At 39.2% G+C, this 18,406-nt stretch overlaps 1 protein-coding gene across 1 annotated transcript in view; it reads left to right on the top strand.

Annotated features, from left to right (window-relative positions):
- The window catches only part of SNAP25 (synaptosome associated protein 25), a 67,803-nt gene extending 54,243 nt beyond the window's left edge, over positions 1-13,560 (top strand). The window contains exons 5-8 of the mRNA XM_067294657.1: positions 2,873-2,990; positions 6,788-6,913; positions 7,855-7,999; positions 12,260-13,560. Of these exons, the coding sequence (XP_067150758.1) occupies positions 2,873-2,990; positions 6,788-6,913; positions 7,855-7,999; positions 12,260-12,328 (458 nt within the window). The 3' untranslated portion in view covers positions 12,329-13,560. The remainder of the gene's footprint in view (positions 1-2,872; positions 2,991-6,787; positions 6,914-7,854; positions 8,000-12,259) is intronic.
- Positions 13,561-18,406: the final 4,846 nt, after the last annotated feature.

Here is an 18,406-nt window from a genome sequence, read left to right as displayed (position 1 = left end):
CTGATTAAGGAAACACGCTTAGACTGAAAGTTGACCATTAATACACGATCTAGGACTGATCCCTGCAGTCTTACTTAGTGCTTTCTCCTGGCCAGCCAAGGTTAGAGAAATACAGGCAGGTAAATCAGTGAAACAAAGGTCAGTACCATACGTCCCTCCCAGTGACTGCTTTGTCAAAACATGCATGTGGAAACAGGATGCTTTTAACTAATAGCCCCGAAAAACAGCCTCTGCGATCACAGCTGTCTCCTCCCAAGCAGGAGGAAGGAACTTGCGACTGAAATTTAGCAATTCCCTGCCACGCTGCATGAACCAGCATAAAAGCCATTCACGCTCACACAGTTGCACAGGCTTCACAGAGCTAGAGCAAATGTTGCCCAGCTACACAGAAGCAGGCAAGACTGAGCATGTGGGGAGCAGGAGTACCACCTTTTATCACATACTCACACCTCTGATGAGAACGCCTCCTTAAACTAGAATGGCACAAAACCCCCTAGGCTAGTTAAATTCGTGATCTGTGGGTGCAAACATGAACTAAAGGTTCTGCTCAAGCCTCCAGACCAGCAAGTAAAATTGCAATGTGTGCTAAAACAGTCTAACCTTGTATTTCTTTGTTCAGCAGTTTATCTGGCCAAACTTGTACAACACATCTCTCAGGTTTCCTTATTAATTTCCTAATCCTTGGCTCACATTAAATGTGCTCCTTTCAGAGGATGTTGTCAGATAATTCTGATCCCCCAAATGCATCCTTGGATTCGGGATCAATAATCCCTGTGGTATCAGGAAACAGGCACATCCAGCTGAGGAGAATGAGAACTGACAGCTGAAAAGCAGATGCAGCTGGCAATACTGACATGGTGTCTCTTCATCTCAAAGCCCAGCCTCATGCAAGAATTAAATAAACAGCACAAGTTCAATATTAGAATTATTTCAGCTTGAATAATTTAGGCTGGGATTTTCAAAGCCCTCTAGGGGTGAGATGCCCAATTCCCATTAAAATTAATTAATTAAAATTAATTTTAATGGGAACTGGGCATCCAAATCCCCCAGACAGCTTTGAAAATCTAAACCTCAATTGTTAATAGAAACCCAAGTAAGAAATTAGGCCTATTCCTATTCCCAAAGAAGTCAAGGGGAGTTTTGTACTGATGTCAATATGCACATGATTTTTTTTTTTGAAAATGCCTTCCTGTTATCTTGATACACCTAACTCAACACCAGGGTTGACATTATATTTCTCCTACAACCAGTGCTCTCTTAGTTCCTTTCCTCTCAGTTCTAATTCTGTGTTTATATTTTCTCTGCTCAATACAAGGAATAGAAATGTATTTGTATTTTACTGGGATTGCTTCACTTAGTCTCTTTAGATACAGTGAAAAGTTCTACTGCATTGAAATATCACTCCAACTAACTTTTTTATTCCATGTAGTAATAATCTGGGTTTATCTCGCATTAAACAAATGGCCGAGCTTTCCACCAGTGTTAAATGTCATAGCTACACCAAACTTCACATAGCAACCCTCATCCAGCTGGATCTACGTCTGTTTGCATCAAGTGAAGGATCTGGTCTGACAGTTCTATATTGTGGCGTTCCGCTCCTCTAGGCCATTTTTCTCAGCTTTAAGATTAGTGAAAAAATTAACACATTAAATTATTCTGAGCTACAGAGTCACTGGGAAAAACTCACATCAAGTCAGTCTTAGTAGAAATAAGGAAAATTCTGTTTGATATCAGTGGAGAAACACAGTGCCTGTGTATGGCTAGTTACTGGGCTTGATGATGTGGTCACTTGACCTGGCGCAAGTCTTTGCCTAATGTTTGCTTATGTAAGATCCCTTGAGGACAGAGACAAAGTATGTCATAGCCAGTGCTCCTCTTTCAGTGGGCACTGGATCAGGTTCCTTAGGTTGCTGTAATTCCTCTGCGTTCACTGGGGCTACTCCTGATTTACAGCAGCCCAAAAGAGAAAGAATCAGCCCTGAGGCTATACTCCGATTAGAGATTAATATCCAATGCCAATCAAAGTGGCATGTCTCAGTTTCCTCAGCTTCTGGAAAAAGGAGTACTTGGACACAGCTCTTTACAGCTCACGCCATCTCAGATACCACTACTACCAAATCTCTCACTCAATCACTCACTAATTAAACCAGTTACTCTGCCAAACATCAACTAATTCCAAGGCATTTGTAAGTGTAAGTAATTCAAACATTTTCCACGGAAGGACACTCCTTCTCTTGTATTAACATGCATAAATGCAAAATAATAACACTGTATCTTTTTTTCTCTTGGATGTCATTGGTGTCTTAGTAAGTGGATGTATTGTATTATGTTTCTGGACCTTAAAGTTTATAACCCTTCCTTTCTACACCATTACATCTTGTTTAAATTAATATATTTCAGACATCTGCCTCCTTTGTTTTACTCTTCCCGTATTAGTAAAAACCATCTTCAGCATCCAATCTGGCATACATCCTTGCAACAATGCATCAGCTCAGATTAACGCATTGTAATATCATTACTAATTCAGTTTTACATGGTCATTTTTCATGTTCTGTTGAAGACAAAAACAAACAAAAATACAATTCATTCCACACTGTCATCCCTTTGTCCTGACCAGAACAACTCGATCGTGTTGAAGAAGGCATGAACCATATCAACCAAGACATGAAGGAGGCCGAGAAAAATTTAAAAGATTTAGGGAAATGCTGTGGCCTTTTCATATGTCCTTGTAACAAGTAGGTACTGGGTACCGGCTCTGCTATGTGGTGTCCAGTTTTTTGTCACAGTGAATGTCTGAAGTTTTTGTCTTTTTTTTCTTTGTCCTTTTCCATCTGCTTCATTCTGTGGGGATAAAATACTTGTGTTTAATCAGAACAACTGGAACGCATCGAAGAGGGAATGGACCAAATCAATAAGGACATGAAAGAAGCAGAAAAGAATTTGACGGACCTAGGAAAATTCTGTGGTCTTTGTGTCTGTCCATGTAACAAGTAGGTGCTGCCTGCCTCATCTCTTTGAGCACTTAAGGCTGATTCTAAAGGCCTTGTGAAGCTCATCCTTGCTAGGCACATGGACAGGATGAGCATGTGGCATGCAGAAAGAACGATTCTGATTCAAATGCATTCATCTCATAGCATAGACAACTGACTGGGAATTACTGTAGATGCATTAAAATCAGGCATACTGCAGTGAAAGCTTCACTGTCAACACCTTTTACTGGTAAAAGTTTCAACATTTTACACAAAGTGTACTAAGTGCTTCCATTTTCCAGCATACAAAAACATTGGGGCTACTTTATTCCTGGAGGCCCTAAATTTTAAAACCTATTTTCACAAAAAAAGTTAAATAATAAAAATTCATAGCTTAAAAATGCAGAAGAGGTAATAACAAACATTACCAAAAATTATGGAAGGAAATCATACTTCCTCTCATTGTTCAACAGACATCGTCCTTGATGAGATCTTGAAGGAGACATGACGTTTTACAATTGGAATCCAACTTGCAATGATTTTCATCCTGCCTTAGGGAACCAAATTTGAGAAAAACTGAACACATCGTGTCAATTTCTCTCATTTGGGTAGAACGTACACTAAGCAGAAATGTTGAAATGCATTGAATTTTGCTTGCATGCCATCACACTTGAACGAAACGGTTCTCCAAGTAATGCAAAGCTTGTTTTAAATGCCAAAGGAAAATGTTATGCGCATATTGTGGGTGCAGAAATTAGGGACAAACCAGAACAACCAGAATTCCTCAAGGAATAGCAAATCCAGCATGCAATGAGTCAGTACTCAACCAGGTTACTGTTACAACATTTGTAAATGGTTGGCCAAAGATTTTGCAGGAAACAAGGTAGAGTGCTGTGGTTCTATCGTGTTGTACTCTCTTTCTGCGTAGCACAGATACCTTTTTCACAAGCATGGCCTGATCCTACCATGATTATCAAGACCAAATGACTGAAAGCTGTTTTGGAATTCAGTGGGAATTTTGCCTGGAATAGGAACAGTAGGACTCGGTTTCTGTCTTATCAGTCACCATTTATTTTGAAGTTAATTCCCTTGGGACAAAATGCAGATACTGTCTCAGCTTTAAAAATCAATTTTGCTCCTGCATACCAAGCCACAAACACTTTGCTGGGGTATGCATTTTGCCAGGAATATGTATATCATTGCCTACATGTGCAAAGTGGGAGAGAGGAAAGTTGCAACTTAAAGAGAAACACTGCCATGGCTTGCTCCTCCTGGAGAAACCTAACATAACATCTATGTCAAAAGTTCATCCTTAAGGTGCAAAAAAATGTATGTATTTTGCAGGAAATCTTCATTTTTTAGAGTAGGTTTAATATTTTGTGCTGTAGGGAAGACTGCTCAAAATTGAAAGGCAGACCTGTGAGTGCTTGGGTTAGGATCTGATATCTGGTCTGGAAACATTTACCACTCCACAGTGATTGCAATATCATGAAATGTATAGGTGCAGGGACTGAAAGATACTGCCTGCATTTGGTGAGGTAGGCATTTGTTTTTAAAGTGTCCCTTTCCTCTTTCAAGGCAGCATTCTGACTGACCTTTGCAGACTGCCACCAGGTTGGATAAACTAGCATTACCAATCAGTCAACATGTTTAAAAACAGAGTCTTTGACTCACCATGCCAGGAATCAACTGGTGCACCTAAGATGATATTCTGAGAAGCAGAGTTAAGGAGGGAGAGAAATCCAAACAGTTCTGGGCATCAGTAAGATTACACCATCATCCCCTAAAGCTCTTCTGGTTGGTGGTAAATTGCATATATTCCAAAAAGATTAACCATTTCACACACAATTAGTCTCTGTTGCTTGTAAATATAATTCAGTGAACCATACCAAAATGTAAGGCCTGATCCTACATTCTTAGAAAACCCAAAATTCCCATGGCATACAACTTTGACCAGATCAAAGTCAGTAAGACAACTGCTATTGATCATGAGCAGGCCCAAATTCCACCTGTTGACTTTAATGGGAAGTTTACATGCACAAAAATCGGGGAATCGAGCTCTTGGTGTATAAAATCATTCACCTCAAACACAAACACTGTGTCACTCTCAAAGTTGTGCAGGTCTAAAGAACTGACAAAAACCTGTAATTGCATGTGCAGTAAGAGCTAGCTTCACTCACTTCCAGAAACACCAAAGCTGATATACAGTTTCAGAGCACTAAGAACAAACAAGCCAGTCAAACACCTCTTCTAAGTCTTCACAAATTTTAAAAGGAACTAAGTAACAAAACAGAGGACTACTTGGGAAAGATCCTCTTTTAATTTATATTTTAGTTCTGTATCAAAGTATGCTACACATCTTCAGACTCAAAAGATTTTAAGCAGCTTCAGAGGGCATGGAGAGAATGTAACACCAGAGCTGGGCTTTTTGTGTCCTTTCCCAACTAGAAGCATGTTCAATTTCTCCCACAAAAGCCAAGCCACAGGGCTGTTTATATGACTGACTAGAGCCAAAACGAAGAACACAGAAACCATGGGGATTTGCAGTTCCCAACAGCTTTGTTGAAAACTGCTCCATTTCTGAAATAAGATCAAGAATTTGTAGCTACAGACCCCAAACACTCATGCTCTCCTGTTTAAGTGTCTGATTTTGTCCGATCACCCCGAAGACAGCAACCCAAAACATGCTGGCACATGCTAATCTGCCACTGAAGGTATGCCTGGATTTTAGTTTTTCTATCCATGGCAGCTCAGTCAAAAATGGCTCTCTAAAGCTAATATAACTATCATAAACAACAAATATAACAACCTGATAGGCTATTTTAAAGTCCTGTGGTTTAAAGCTCCTAAAGGAAGTGATGATCCATTTTTGCCTGTGTCTTGCTTATTGTGAAGGCTGTTACTGCTGGTGCATTAAGAGTATGATGAACTATTGAGGCAACTGTGCTTAGTGAGAACGCTTCACTTCTTATTCATGCCTGTAGCTGGTGCATGAAGAAAATGTAGAAAAATTTCCCTTTCTGATGCTAGATTGCTTGTATCTTTTCTTTTCTCCTGCACTCATCTCACTTCTGCCTATTTTACTTTTTGTCTCTGTGGAGAAAGGTTTGTACATCAACTGTCGATGTATGATTACTATTTTCAAGTACCGATATATTATTTAGAAATCCAATGAATCCTATGACTTGTATGAGAAAATCATCCCCAAATCACCTCGGAAAAGGTTAGTGGCTTAAAATGCCTATTATGCCACATACATGGTAAATGACAACAATGAAGCCCAATCTTCTGCATGGTAACTTGTTAAAATCTAGCCAAATCTGTTTTTCTCTAAGAGGGTGTGTTGCTGTGATGTGATGTACATACTATACTTGGCAGTTTTGTTTCTATGTCTGTCTGCCAGTATGTTCTCTGTGTTTGATGTCAAAACATATGTATCACTGAAATGAAACAATGTTTTCCAGTTATCTATTTCTTCTCTTCTTCTTTTCTTTTTTCTTGTTCTTTCTTTTTCTTTTTTTTTTTTTTTGTTTTTTCTCCTTTCTGGAAACTAAGTCAACATCCAAAAACCTGTGTGCAGTGTTGTAGACCTGACAATTGCAATTCACCCTATTGGAAACAAAACCTCTGACCATCACAGTTGTGGCAGTAAAATAAAATCTCCTTTTATTCAGGCTTATGATATATCGGTATACAATCAATGACCCTCTATCTGAAAACTCATTTGCTTGATTCAGCTTTTAGCTTGGAGAAGTAAAGAGTTTTGCATTCGTCTTTGTCCACTTGCTGCTTTGTTACTCATCATCTTTTTCGCATAGGCTTAAATCAAGTGATGCTTACAAAAAAGCCTGGGGCAATAATCAGGATGGGGTTGTAGCCAGCCAGCCTGCACGTGTCGTAGATGAACGGGAGCAGATGGCCATCAGTGGTGGCTTTATCCGCAGGTGAGTCTTTTCATCCACTGTTTTCTCTCTATTTTGCTTGTCACTGATATATTTAGAAATCTTCCATATGGTCATGAGTTCTGTGATGTTCCTTAACTCCTTCAGTGATACCTGGTAATGCAATGGAGCCACTGTTTTCCACCAGGTGGTAGATGCTCAGATTTATGTTGATGCTCATTAGTACAGGCCCTAAACACTCACTGCTTCCACCAAATTCACCTGGTCCTATGGGTGCTTGCCTGAGCTAGTGCAAATAACGATGAGGATGTTGATGTTTTTTTCTTTTAAACACCAAGCAACTGAAAAAGACAGGGCTAATGGGAGAGGCAAAGCATCTTTACTGAAGCCAGCAAATCAGAGAGAAGCTGCTTCTGGCATTTACTGGAAATATGTTTAATTAAAATAGGAGTTTAGGTCAGGACTTTCACAGCTGAAGCTGCTCATGCCTAGTATTTCAATTAGCCCTGAGTCTGCAAGGACTGCACTGTATCAGTTAGCTGTGTGTAGCCCAAGGCTGGGAGCTAGTATAGCTTAAATTCCAAGGCCCTCCAGCATTTTGCATATACTGTAACCACACATAAGTCCAAATGTCCAAATGAAGCAAACTTTCGTTCTTCTTTTGAGAAGCGCCATCACTAGCATACAGGTGTGGTATGTGGAATAGACAAGCTCAGATAGCAACACTTCCAGGAGCAGCAGGAATGAGCAGTACAAATGGAGTAGTAATGAACCCAAACAATTAGTCCCAACAGTCAAAAAGTAAGCATGCAAAGGTTTTCAAGCTAGCTGCTTCATAATTAATCCCTTTTCTTCAAAGCTTAGCACAGCAGCATGCTCCACAAGTCACAAGTGAAGAAGGATGCAGGGGAGGTTTCAGGTGAATCAGAGTTTCAGAGGGACCTCCTCTGTCTCTACTCAAAGAATTGTTTTTTCACCCCCAGGGTAACAAATGATGCCCGAGAAAATGAAATGGATGAGAACCTCGAGCAGGTCAGCGGCATCATTGGTAACTTACGTCACATGGCCCTGGATATGGGCAATGAGATTGACACACAGAATCGCCAGATTGACAGGATCATGGAGAAGGTAAGAGCAGCCTTTGTTCATGGGCACAGGCTGCTACCAGAAGTGCAGAAGACATGTAACCCGGTCTGTTCCCAGCTCTTTCAACTTAGGGGTCATGCTGCAGTTTCTCTTCAGCTCTTTCAGAGAAGGACAGGGGACAGAAACAGCTGCTAGAGTTCCTCTCTCTTCTCCTTCCAAATCCTTGGACCAAAGCAGAGTTTGCTGCTGTAGATCTTCAGTAATCCTTCACTGCAGGTCATACTGCACTGCTGGGTTCAAAAGACAAGAGCTGGCAAGAGTAGCACTTAACACGGATCAAGGCTCCTTCTGCAGAGGTTTTGGGAAAGAAGTACCCTGAGCTGTGCAGAACTGTGGAGCTTGGGCCTGAATGCCTGGGCATTTCCTGGCAAAATTCAAACTTTTCTGGACTCTCCTTCCCTTAGAAACTCCATGAATGATTCAGATTTGGATCACCTGTTAGGAGGGCCAGTCCAAAAAGGAGGATGTGAACTTACTAAGCTTGGCTTTGACACATGGTGACTGTGCAGTCAGCCTTGTCTTGCTGCCTGCTTTTAACCCTTTTTGGATAGAGATCCATCAGCCCTGCATGGGTCCGGTGAAGTACAAAAGCTTAATATTACCATTGTGAAATCACTATATAAAAATGCAGAGAGCACCGTTCCAATGCCAGATCTGCATTGCAGATTTCTGAAGTAGACAGAAGCACCCTCCATACCCAGCTGAGAACTCACTCTTGTCCTCAAATCCTAAGATCTGCAAGCCATCCGCATTCATTACTGGCAGAGCTCCAGGCATAGACACAGCCAGGCTGAAGTGACATAAGAGGCTAGATCTTTGTCTGGTGTAAAATCAATCAACACTCTTGACTTCAGCTAAGATTTACATAACCTGAGGATCTAACCCAAGGACTTAAATGTACTGTTTAGAATTAATGATGACCTTAAGTGGTAGAGCTTGTACTCTTGAGCCTTCTTACACATGCAAGCTATAGAGAGCAAGATGTCCATGTCTGTTTTTCATGCCAATTACCTACACAAGAGCCTAGCTCAACAAGTTAAAGAAAATATTGCTGTCAGGGGTTCACACAGTTTGGTAGCTTTCCTTACTGGAGTGTGATTCCAGGGAGAACTGGTTGAAGTGTGTGTTGTCTGAAAGGAAGGAAGTTTATTTCTGACACACAGACAGTCACATAACAAAAAAGAGCACATAGCTTTGTAACAGTCAAAACTTCTGTTTATAAAGCTGCATCTGTTAGTTTGAATGAACTGGAAAACGCACAGTATTACTGTGATGCCATTCTGCAGCAGTTCATATTTCTAAGAAAAAAGAAACAGGGGTAGGGAGAGGGATTTATCATTGTTATTTATGAGAAAAGCATTGGAAAGTAGCCCATCTATCTACATTGCAAGAGGGGACTGGAGGATTGTATGGCATGTGTCATAACTAGCTTTAATAAGTAGTCTAGGATATATATCATTTTCTCAGAGGAAGTACAAGGACACGTACTACTCCATGTTAGCAGCTATTCTATTCATGACATAATTTTAGTGGCAGATGACATACACTGTACTTGGAAATCAGGTGTGTCCCATCCATGCCTTCAGGATGCTATCACCAAATGCAGCAATCCTAACTTTCTAACACTGCACTGCTCTCCTATCAGTTCATGCCTGCAAACATCTGGATTTTGAAACACTGACTAGGCATTGTGTGCACATGAAGTACATGGACCAAGTTTCTAGGCAGTGCACGCTGACAGCAGTTGACTAACTGAGGGACTGGCCTTCCACATCTACAGAGGCTCCTTATAGTCATACAGCATTTTATATAGCAATAAAAGAGCATTGCAAACTAGTATCAATCACTAAATCCAGCCTCATAGGCAGGCCTAGTCAGGCAGAGATCTTGGCTAAGAACAGTGATACACTTTTGAAAGATGGATTTGCAGTGTATACAGAGGAGTCATATGACAGCAGCACAAAAACAAGACAGTTCAGTCTTAATGAAGATCTTCTGAATTTCTCAGGGTAAGTACACATGGTCTGAGCAGTAATGATACACAAGGAAAAGAAACTATATAATAGGAAAACCCTCTATGAAGACACAAAAGTGACCGACAACTGGATAATGCTGAAAACAAATGCATACATGTCCATTCTGTGAAGAAATACTTCATTAGAATAATGGCCCTGGCTGGTGGCAGGCAATACAGCATTGCTGGAGTTGTTCTTTTTTTTTTTTTGACCAGCTGAAACACTGTGTTTTTGATCAGCTATAACCATTAGAAAGACCCTTGGCTGGCACATTTTGCAAAAGCTGGGGTACATCATGAAGCTAACCCATACTCTCATAGAGCATGTATGTTAAACTGGATATGTGTATCCAAGCTGGAATCATCTCACAGTGTGGAGATGTAGTCTGATCTATCCAAGGTAATCAGGGAATAAAAAAAAGGCTTAGTCCTTCCTTCAAGTCAGAAAGAAAGGAAAAAAATAAAATGTGATGAGTGAGTCAAATGGCTTAGCCATCACCACCAGAGCACCCTGCTCTGAAATGAGCCATAAATGGAGGCTAGAGAGAAAGTACGAAGGGTTCAAAAGTATTCTGTCTTGACCCAGGTGGGAAGGTTTGTGATAAGACTCCCACTGACTTTGATGCAACAGAGTCATTCACCAGAGTTAGACTTCAGTATTTCCATTCAGGACCATTATGTTTCATCTCTGAAAAAAGTACATACACATATAGCCTTATCTCAGTATTCATATACTTTATGACAAACTTAAACTGCTTCCAAAACCATTCACTTTTTCTTTTTAGGTAGCTATACTGTTATAGACAAGGTCAAACTCATGACTAATATAAATGAGTGTGGTTCATAATGATCAGTTATGCTGATCTGCACTTGCTGAGGGCCTGGCACATGCTACTGTACTAAAAAGATATATCTACATATTATTTGCCAAAACAATTATAGAGAAAAGCCCAAGATGTTTAAGAATGATTTACTTCACATCACTATAACTATTTTAAAGGGTTTTGGAATGTATGTGGGAAAGTTGCTTCACCATCCTGTATCTTTGCAAACTGAAGATTTAAAATAAATCTGTATAATTTGGATACACCCCAGAGAAGTGGAAACAGTCATCAAAGCTAACAAAAGGCAGGCACCAAACCACAGAAAAGAAACTTTGCTATTTGATTTCATGTTTTAAAGCAATAATATAATTCTCACCTTTCCCACAGGTCTGATTTCAAGAGCTGAAAACTAGTCCCTCTGCTAGCATAAGTCAGCATAGCATAATGGGCTTGAATGGAACTTTACCAATTTATGTCAGCTAAAACAATGTCTCTGTATCCCAAACTAACTTCCACAGAGCTACAGAAGCCCACGGTTAAAGTGTCTTCCCATTCAAGGACAACTCCTAAACCTCCACAGAGGCACTCTTTTATTAACATCATTTTATAAGCATGACAAGGTTTAAACCATGGAAGACAGTGAAGTTAACAATTTAGCCCACACTAGACTAAATTCTAGCTTGATTTTTTCAAATAATGGTAGAATCCCTTCCTTTTCTTAATTCCTGTTCATGCTGCTGCCCAATGAGAGAGGTTACCCTGTCTTGAAACCACACCAATGAATTCTGTTGAGAGAATGGAATAATGGCATCACTCCTACCTATTCCCTTCCTGTCACATGTAAAGCAAAGAGATCCAGACTCATTTCTTTTCGGATAAATTTATCTATCCCAGCATCCCCTGCATAAGATGATCTAGCTTCTCTACTCCAGTGATTCTCCATTACATTGAACAAAACTTTAGTTTTGATTGCATGGTACTCTAAATTTTAGCACATCCTTCAGCTGGGACAGAATCCACATCCACTGAATCGATCAGTCTTATACTCCATTGAAGCTTTAAACAAAGGAAATCCGCACATACATCATCAGTTGTCATCCAGAGCATTGCTATTAATGGAGTTACCAATTAACACTGGTTACAGATCTGGCATAGCAGTAGAAGAGTTCACAGAACCTGCCAAACACAAAAGCTTTACTCAGAGGCTCTCTGAAATGTCACAAAACCAGGCAAATCTCTAATTTATGTTTGGGCCCCAATACCACTAGAAAACCAGCTCTCCAGTACTTTCAAAGGTTTTTTTTTCCTCTGACCTAGCTAAAACTAGGGAAGTGTCCACAAAGCATTGTAAATGTTTTCTCTCTGACATATAATCAACTATTTCTTTAATTTGTGTTTCCATAGGCTGATTCCAACAAAACCAGGATTGATGAAGCTAACCAGCGTGCAACAAAGATGCTGGGCAGTGGTTAAATGCAGCAAAGTGCATTTCCTTTTAACACTGTCCAACAGGGCAGCACCTTCATGCTTTTATCATGGTATTTACCTACTAGGTTTGCACACATGCACATATCAGCCCCATTGTAAATGTTGTCCTGTGTAGTTTGTCAGCTTTCCAAAAATGATACTTGTAATTATTTTTTTCTAGATCTCTTTCTTTCCAAAGGTTGTACATAGTGCTGATTTGATGGCTATAGCTCACTATGATGTTTTCTGAGATTTTTCCTTTCCTTGTTTCTGTTTGGGATTCCTTTTCTTTTTTCCTCTTCTCCCCTTTTTTTTAAATGATGTTTGCTGAATGACAACAATGTTGGAATGCTAAACGTGCTGTTAACCTTTAAATATACAGTATTGTTCTTGTAAAACTGTGACATTCCACAGAGCTACTGCCATGCTCCTGTCTTTGGGTATCATGATGTTTAAGCACTTAAACCTGCTGTCTTCGGTTCTTCATTACCATTATCCGTTGTTATGATTTCATGATTAGACAATGTGGAATTATATTACTATAACAAGCATTGCACTAAAAAGTGATGTGATTTATGCATTTATGCATGAGGAATAAATAGACTTTTAGACTCCTACTTAAACAAGACTTTTCCCATGGCAGTAGCACACCAACAATGACAACAAAAGCATGCTCAGTATTCGGACTCTTTTGGGACTATGTTATACCAGCAAGTTTGCAGTCGTGCCACTTTTTTCTTGTTGATATATATATAGTTATTAATCATGATCATTTTTTTAATAATGAAAAAAGAGGGATTTGGCACTCACTATTTAGCCATTGCCAGCAAAATAAAAGCTTGGCTGAAAATATGTCAAAGACAAAAAGAAGCAAGTGTAATATATTGGGTTTGTCTGCTGCTTTTGAAGACTATCTTTTGGAGGAAACGACTACCATATGAAATGGTGCAAAGAAATGTAATTTTTATAAGGCTTTCTCTTACTAGTCGCTATCCCCATGTGGTTTGTTATCAGTACAGTTCTCTGTTGCTTACCTAGAGCTATGCACACCAAATCGCTGAGATGTTTAGTAGCTGACTCAGTAAAAAAATAATAAAAAACCTAAATGAATGAACTCTAGATAAACTGTGAGATAAATATCATTTACAGCATGTAATATGAAATTCCTTATGTCTCCTGTCAGTTTGTGAAGTGATTGACATTTTGTAGCTAGTTTAAAAATTATTAAAAATTATAGATCTCAGAATCTATGCTTGCTTTATCAATTTGTTGCCCCATGTATCAGTGACACCTAGTTATTTGCCACTTACTTGGGAAAGAGAAGTGCAAAGAAGTCCAAAAACCCTTTACAAACTGGTTCTGTGTGACAAGTGGAAACCAAAGATTTCTGTTTTGGATGCTGTAAAAAGGGACAGGTACCTACTCTAAAAATAGCACTTTACACTGAGCACACTGAACGTGAATATTATTTTAAATAATCTGGCTTGGTTTGCTGAACACTGTATGAAAATATATTTTCTTGTTCAGGGAAAGAAAAAATGAAATAAATGAGATGGTACAAAAGGATAATTAATTCCTGTAGTGGATCTAGCCATGTGCTAATATATTTCTTCTCAGGAAACCCTTTGAACTAGAGAATTTGTATAGTTTGCTAAGAATAATTTTATCAAATGACTAACAACAACCAATGTTTATTGCCAATGAAAAGTGTTAGCATATTTTCCCAGGGTTTTTTATTCCTCCTGTATGGACAAATTATAACCAACTCTACATGACTGACAGTTCACTCATGTGTCTCACATGGCCCTAAGTCAAAATACACAAAGAACATAAATGCTTGTGTAATTAAAGTTGCATGATAATGTAGACACAAGCTATGTTTTATTTTGTGCTGTTTATTTTTAGTACCTATTAAAGTTTCATTTATGCAAATATTTTCCCCCACTACTACACAGCAAAGAGAAAGCTTCAAGCAAATATTTTTAATCTGCTGACCATTTCCAAACCAGTTCATTCAGGGATTCTAGTATTTATGACAGCACTATCATTTTGGAACATCAAGGGCTACTGAAAGGAGGGCAATAATTGTGCTGGAGAATGTGTCAGAGTGAGAATATACAAATACAAGGGTATTTGAGAAATGTAAGAAAAATATTAGGAAGTAATGATGATATTAATGGAGGTATTATTCCCACCTGTTTGATAAGAATGCAGCCTGTCTGAGGAAAGATATACTTACCAAAGGTGATTATAGCTGATAAAAAATATAAGTTACTGCTCTGAAGGAAATCAGTAGTCTTGACGTTTGTTTTTGTCTTGTGTGAAGATGAAAAACCAAACTATTGAAATGTTTTGCCAAATGGAAAGTTTTAAAGGATAGAAACATTGAAATGTTTCACTGAACTAATCTTTGTATTCTCCTCCACTGTATGCAAGGTCTCTTGGGAGCTGGCCAAAAGCTTGTTGATGGGTAAAGAAAATAAGTGTAATATATTGCATTTCTCTGATGTTTTTGAAGATTGACTTTTGTAGGATTAATTATAATAATTCAAAGAAAGACTTGATCTTATTAGTTGCTCTCCTCATGCAGTTTGTTGCTAGAACAATCCACTTCTGTTCATTATGATTTGTGCACACCAAATCCCTGGTACGATTTAGTAGCAGACTTAATATAGAAAAAAGTTTTAAGAGGAGTTTACCTCAAGTATGTCATTTTCATCTTCTGCTCCTCCCCTCCTCGGCTGGCCTGTGTCTCCCAAGATCCACTGCAGGCTTTCCCTAAGGCTGAACAAGCACAGTGCATGACAGAACGCCAGGAGACTGGAGAAGTGGGTGAAGAAGTGGTTGCCCACTTGAGGGGCAAGGTTCACTGGAAGAAAAGGGACACAGCAGGGAGCTGGAACTAAAACTCCCATATGATAAAATGGCTACACCGACTATGGAACTAAAAACCGCCCAGATTTTTCCGAAGCCTTTCCTGTTAAAAAAAAATTCCCCTTTGACCATGTTATATTTTCTGATCAGAAATTTCTTTTGTCTTTGCACCAGTGTCATCTGGAAATCCATGTCTGAGAGAAAGAATCCAAATGTGCTTGAAGAAACAAAGCTTAATGAATATCACTCAATTCTAGACTTCCAATGCAATTTCTCTGACAGATTGCATGCAGCATGGCCAAATCTTCACATTGGTGTCTATTTGAGATGGCCATAGGAAGTCTCTTTCAGATTCTTAAATTCCATAGCTGAATGAGCTGACTAGCCAGATTACTTGAAGTTTTGCTTAAAAACCGAAGTCCAACTACAAGTCAAACTTCTGTTGAGCTCTACAAAGCCACAGTTGACAACTTCTTTCAAATCATGCATTATCTTCCTTTCTTAGCCTAGGCTAGAAATGGAAATATCAAAATAATAACAAAGAAAGATATCTGAATGTTATTCCTCAACAGAACAAAATTCATAAGTAGTATAAAATCTCATGCACCACTACCTCTTCATTAAATATCTGACCTGATTTCAGCAGTGGGAAACTAAGAGAGAAAACTGAAAGAGCTCAGGAAAATCAAGGAGGCTTACCTGAAAGAAATCCTAAAACCTTTAGGATGTTGATGCTTCCTAACTTCAGCATAAATGCATATATTCTAAACTGAAGAGAGACTACTATGGCTTTCTAGTCTGACACAAACACAGGAAAGAAACTCTGAAATTCCTGAAACTTTGTGGTTTAACAGAGCACATCTTATGGAAAACAGACAGACTAGATGTAAAGGTACAGAGTGAAAAAAATGTATTACATTCCTTGAATATTTGGTAGTATTATTATATATAATAGGAAAAGGTAACCCTAAAAAACAGTGAAGAGTATTTTTTTTTGAAGAAGAGTAAATTATAGTAGTTTACATGGTTAAATATGATGTATCCTTTGTTTCTGAAGAAAACTAAGTATGCCACAGTGTGCATGACAAACTGTAAAATGCCTCCTTAGAGAGATGCTTGTGGAGTGATAAACTTATTACAGATACACTTTAAATCCTCTAGAAATACAGACAACAGAAGTATTCTCCAGAAAATTCCACATGACATATCATAATTGATAACCTCAACAGGCTTTGGATTAGGCCCTGAATCTGGCTAGATTGCTCAAGACTTATTTGAGGGATCTGGAGGCAGATAAACTAACTCCTGCACTTTTTTCCTCCCTCTTTCTGTTGTGTACATGTACATATGTACATATAAATCCTTGAATTTAAAAGCATTATAAAGGGAAGAGCCAAGTACTTAGTAATAAGGAAAATTATGTGTGTCAGAGACAGCTTAAGTATATGCACTGCTGCTGTGTGTGCCTGTAGGCGTAGGTGTGCAGGATGTGACTGCTGTCTTCTAAGGCATTTTGTTGCCTTTCTAGAGAGATATGGGGACAGTTTATTTGGAATTTAACAGGAGAACATAAATAGAGTATTTTTAAGCCTGCAGATAGCTCCAAGAAATAGAGATGTAGGAGATGAACCCTGCAGAGATGTTAGGACACTTGGGCTGGTTTGATGGGACTTTTTTTTTTTTTGGTTCTTAACTAAACGTTTATTTTGCAAGGCACTTGCCAAATGGCATTGAATCCTCTGGGTAACAGTATTCAGAGAGATTATGCTGTAAAATATCAAGGACTGTGTGTTTAATTTTGAATGTTATTTCCTAATTAAAAAAAAATAGGAGAGAGGAAGAGAGAAGAAATTATGTGGGATCATCCTGATTCCCACTCATTCTGGATCTGTTTCGAGATCACTGCTATCTGTGCATAGATGGCACATAATGAGTCAAGCAGTCAGTAGCAGATGGGGGGGCATTGCTTGGGAGACTTCACCATTACTTGCTGAAAGTAAAAGGCAGGAACTGGGATTCCAGTGTTCAGTTGCTGCCTTAGTAGAAGACAATGCCGTGGGGGTCTTTCATGGGAGAGTCCCAGCCTTGAACTCTCCTCTCTCCCCACCTACTAAACCCCAGTTCCCTCCACTCTTCTCCTACCCCAAACTCCAGTACACCGTGCATCTGTGTGCCAAGTTCCCATCAACTTTTTCTGCTTCCCTCGCCCTCCTCTGGTTTCTATCACCATTTGTCACTCCCTCTTACAACCCCCAGCACCTATCCAATTGCTTCCCCCCCATCTTTCTTGTGCTAATTAGCCTTCCTTTAGTTCTGTCCCTCATTTCATTTGCTTCACATCCCTCCTCCTGCACGATTCTCACCCCTTTGCTTTAGTCAGGCTGTCTCCCCCATGATTTCTGCAGAAGGAGCACTGAGGAAACAAACAGCAGTCTGCTGCCCCTTCCACAGCTGAGCACCATACCTGTCCAGGGTCACCTGGAGAGACGGCTGCGAGAAAGTCCTGCTCAGTCCTGCCAGTCCCAGCAGGGAACATGCATGATGCTAGGTGAATTTTTTTGGTTAGATCCACAAGGATCTAACAAGTCTCTATAGCCTGATGTAAACAAAGTTACTTGTACAGATAGGGACTAACAGGCAAGCCTTGATGGGCAAATGTAGGTAGATATTTTATAGGACGGCAATAACAGAGGCACCTGAGAGGCCCTCCAGTCTGCTAGATTTCCTATCTCTGCTCCACAGCACAAAGATACTAGTCCTTCTTCATGAAATAGCTAGAGGATCTTTTCTAGCATGGGCAAAACATGGGCTCCTTCCTCCCAAACTTCATTCATCAAAATTACTAACTTGTTTTATATTTTTTACTAAGCTTTCAAAACCTGTGCTTTTAAAAAGCAGGCAGGGAAAGTATATTTCTCCCACTTTGCCTGAGACAGATACCCAGTGCTGTTAGTATTTTCATCCAAAATTTGTGACATCTCAAGTTGACATACAAAAGTTCATCAAAAGGAACAAAATGGTTCTTTTCCACATTAGTGGGGGTTGATTTAGCCTCTGAAGCATAATATGCATAAATTCCATTGCGCTAAGGGTATTCTTAGGTATCAAAACCAACAGCGTGCAAACGTGAGCAAAATATCTTTTTAAGAAAACATACTTATTTTGACTTTACTGTATTAACAATAATAAATTAGCTGATAATGACACTTT

This window comes from Apteryx mantelli, chromosome 3 (assembly GCF_036417845.1).
Source record: "Apteryx mantelli isolate bAptMan1 chromosome 3, bAptMan1.hap1, whole genome shotgun sequence".
Lineage (NCBI taxonomy): Eukaryota > Metazoa > Chordata > Aves > Apterygiformes > Apterygidae > Apteryx > Apteryx mantelli.
This window is presented reverse-complemented; position numbering and strand designations above follow the sequence as displayed.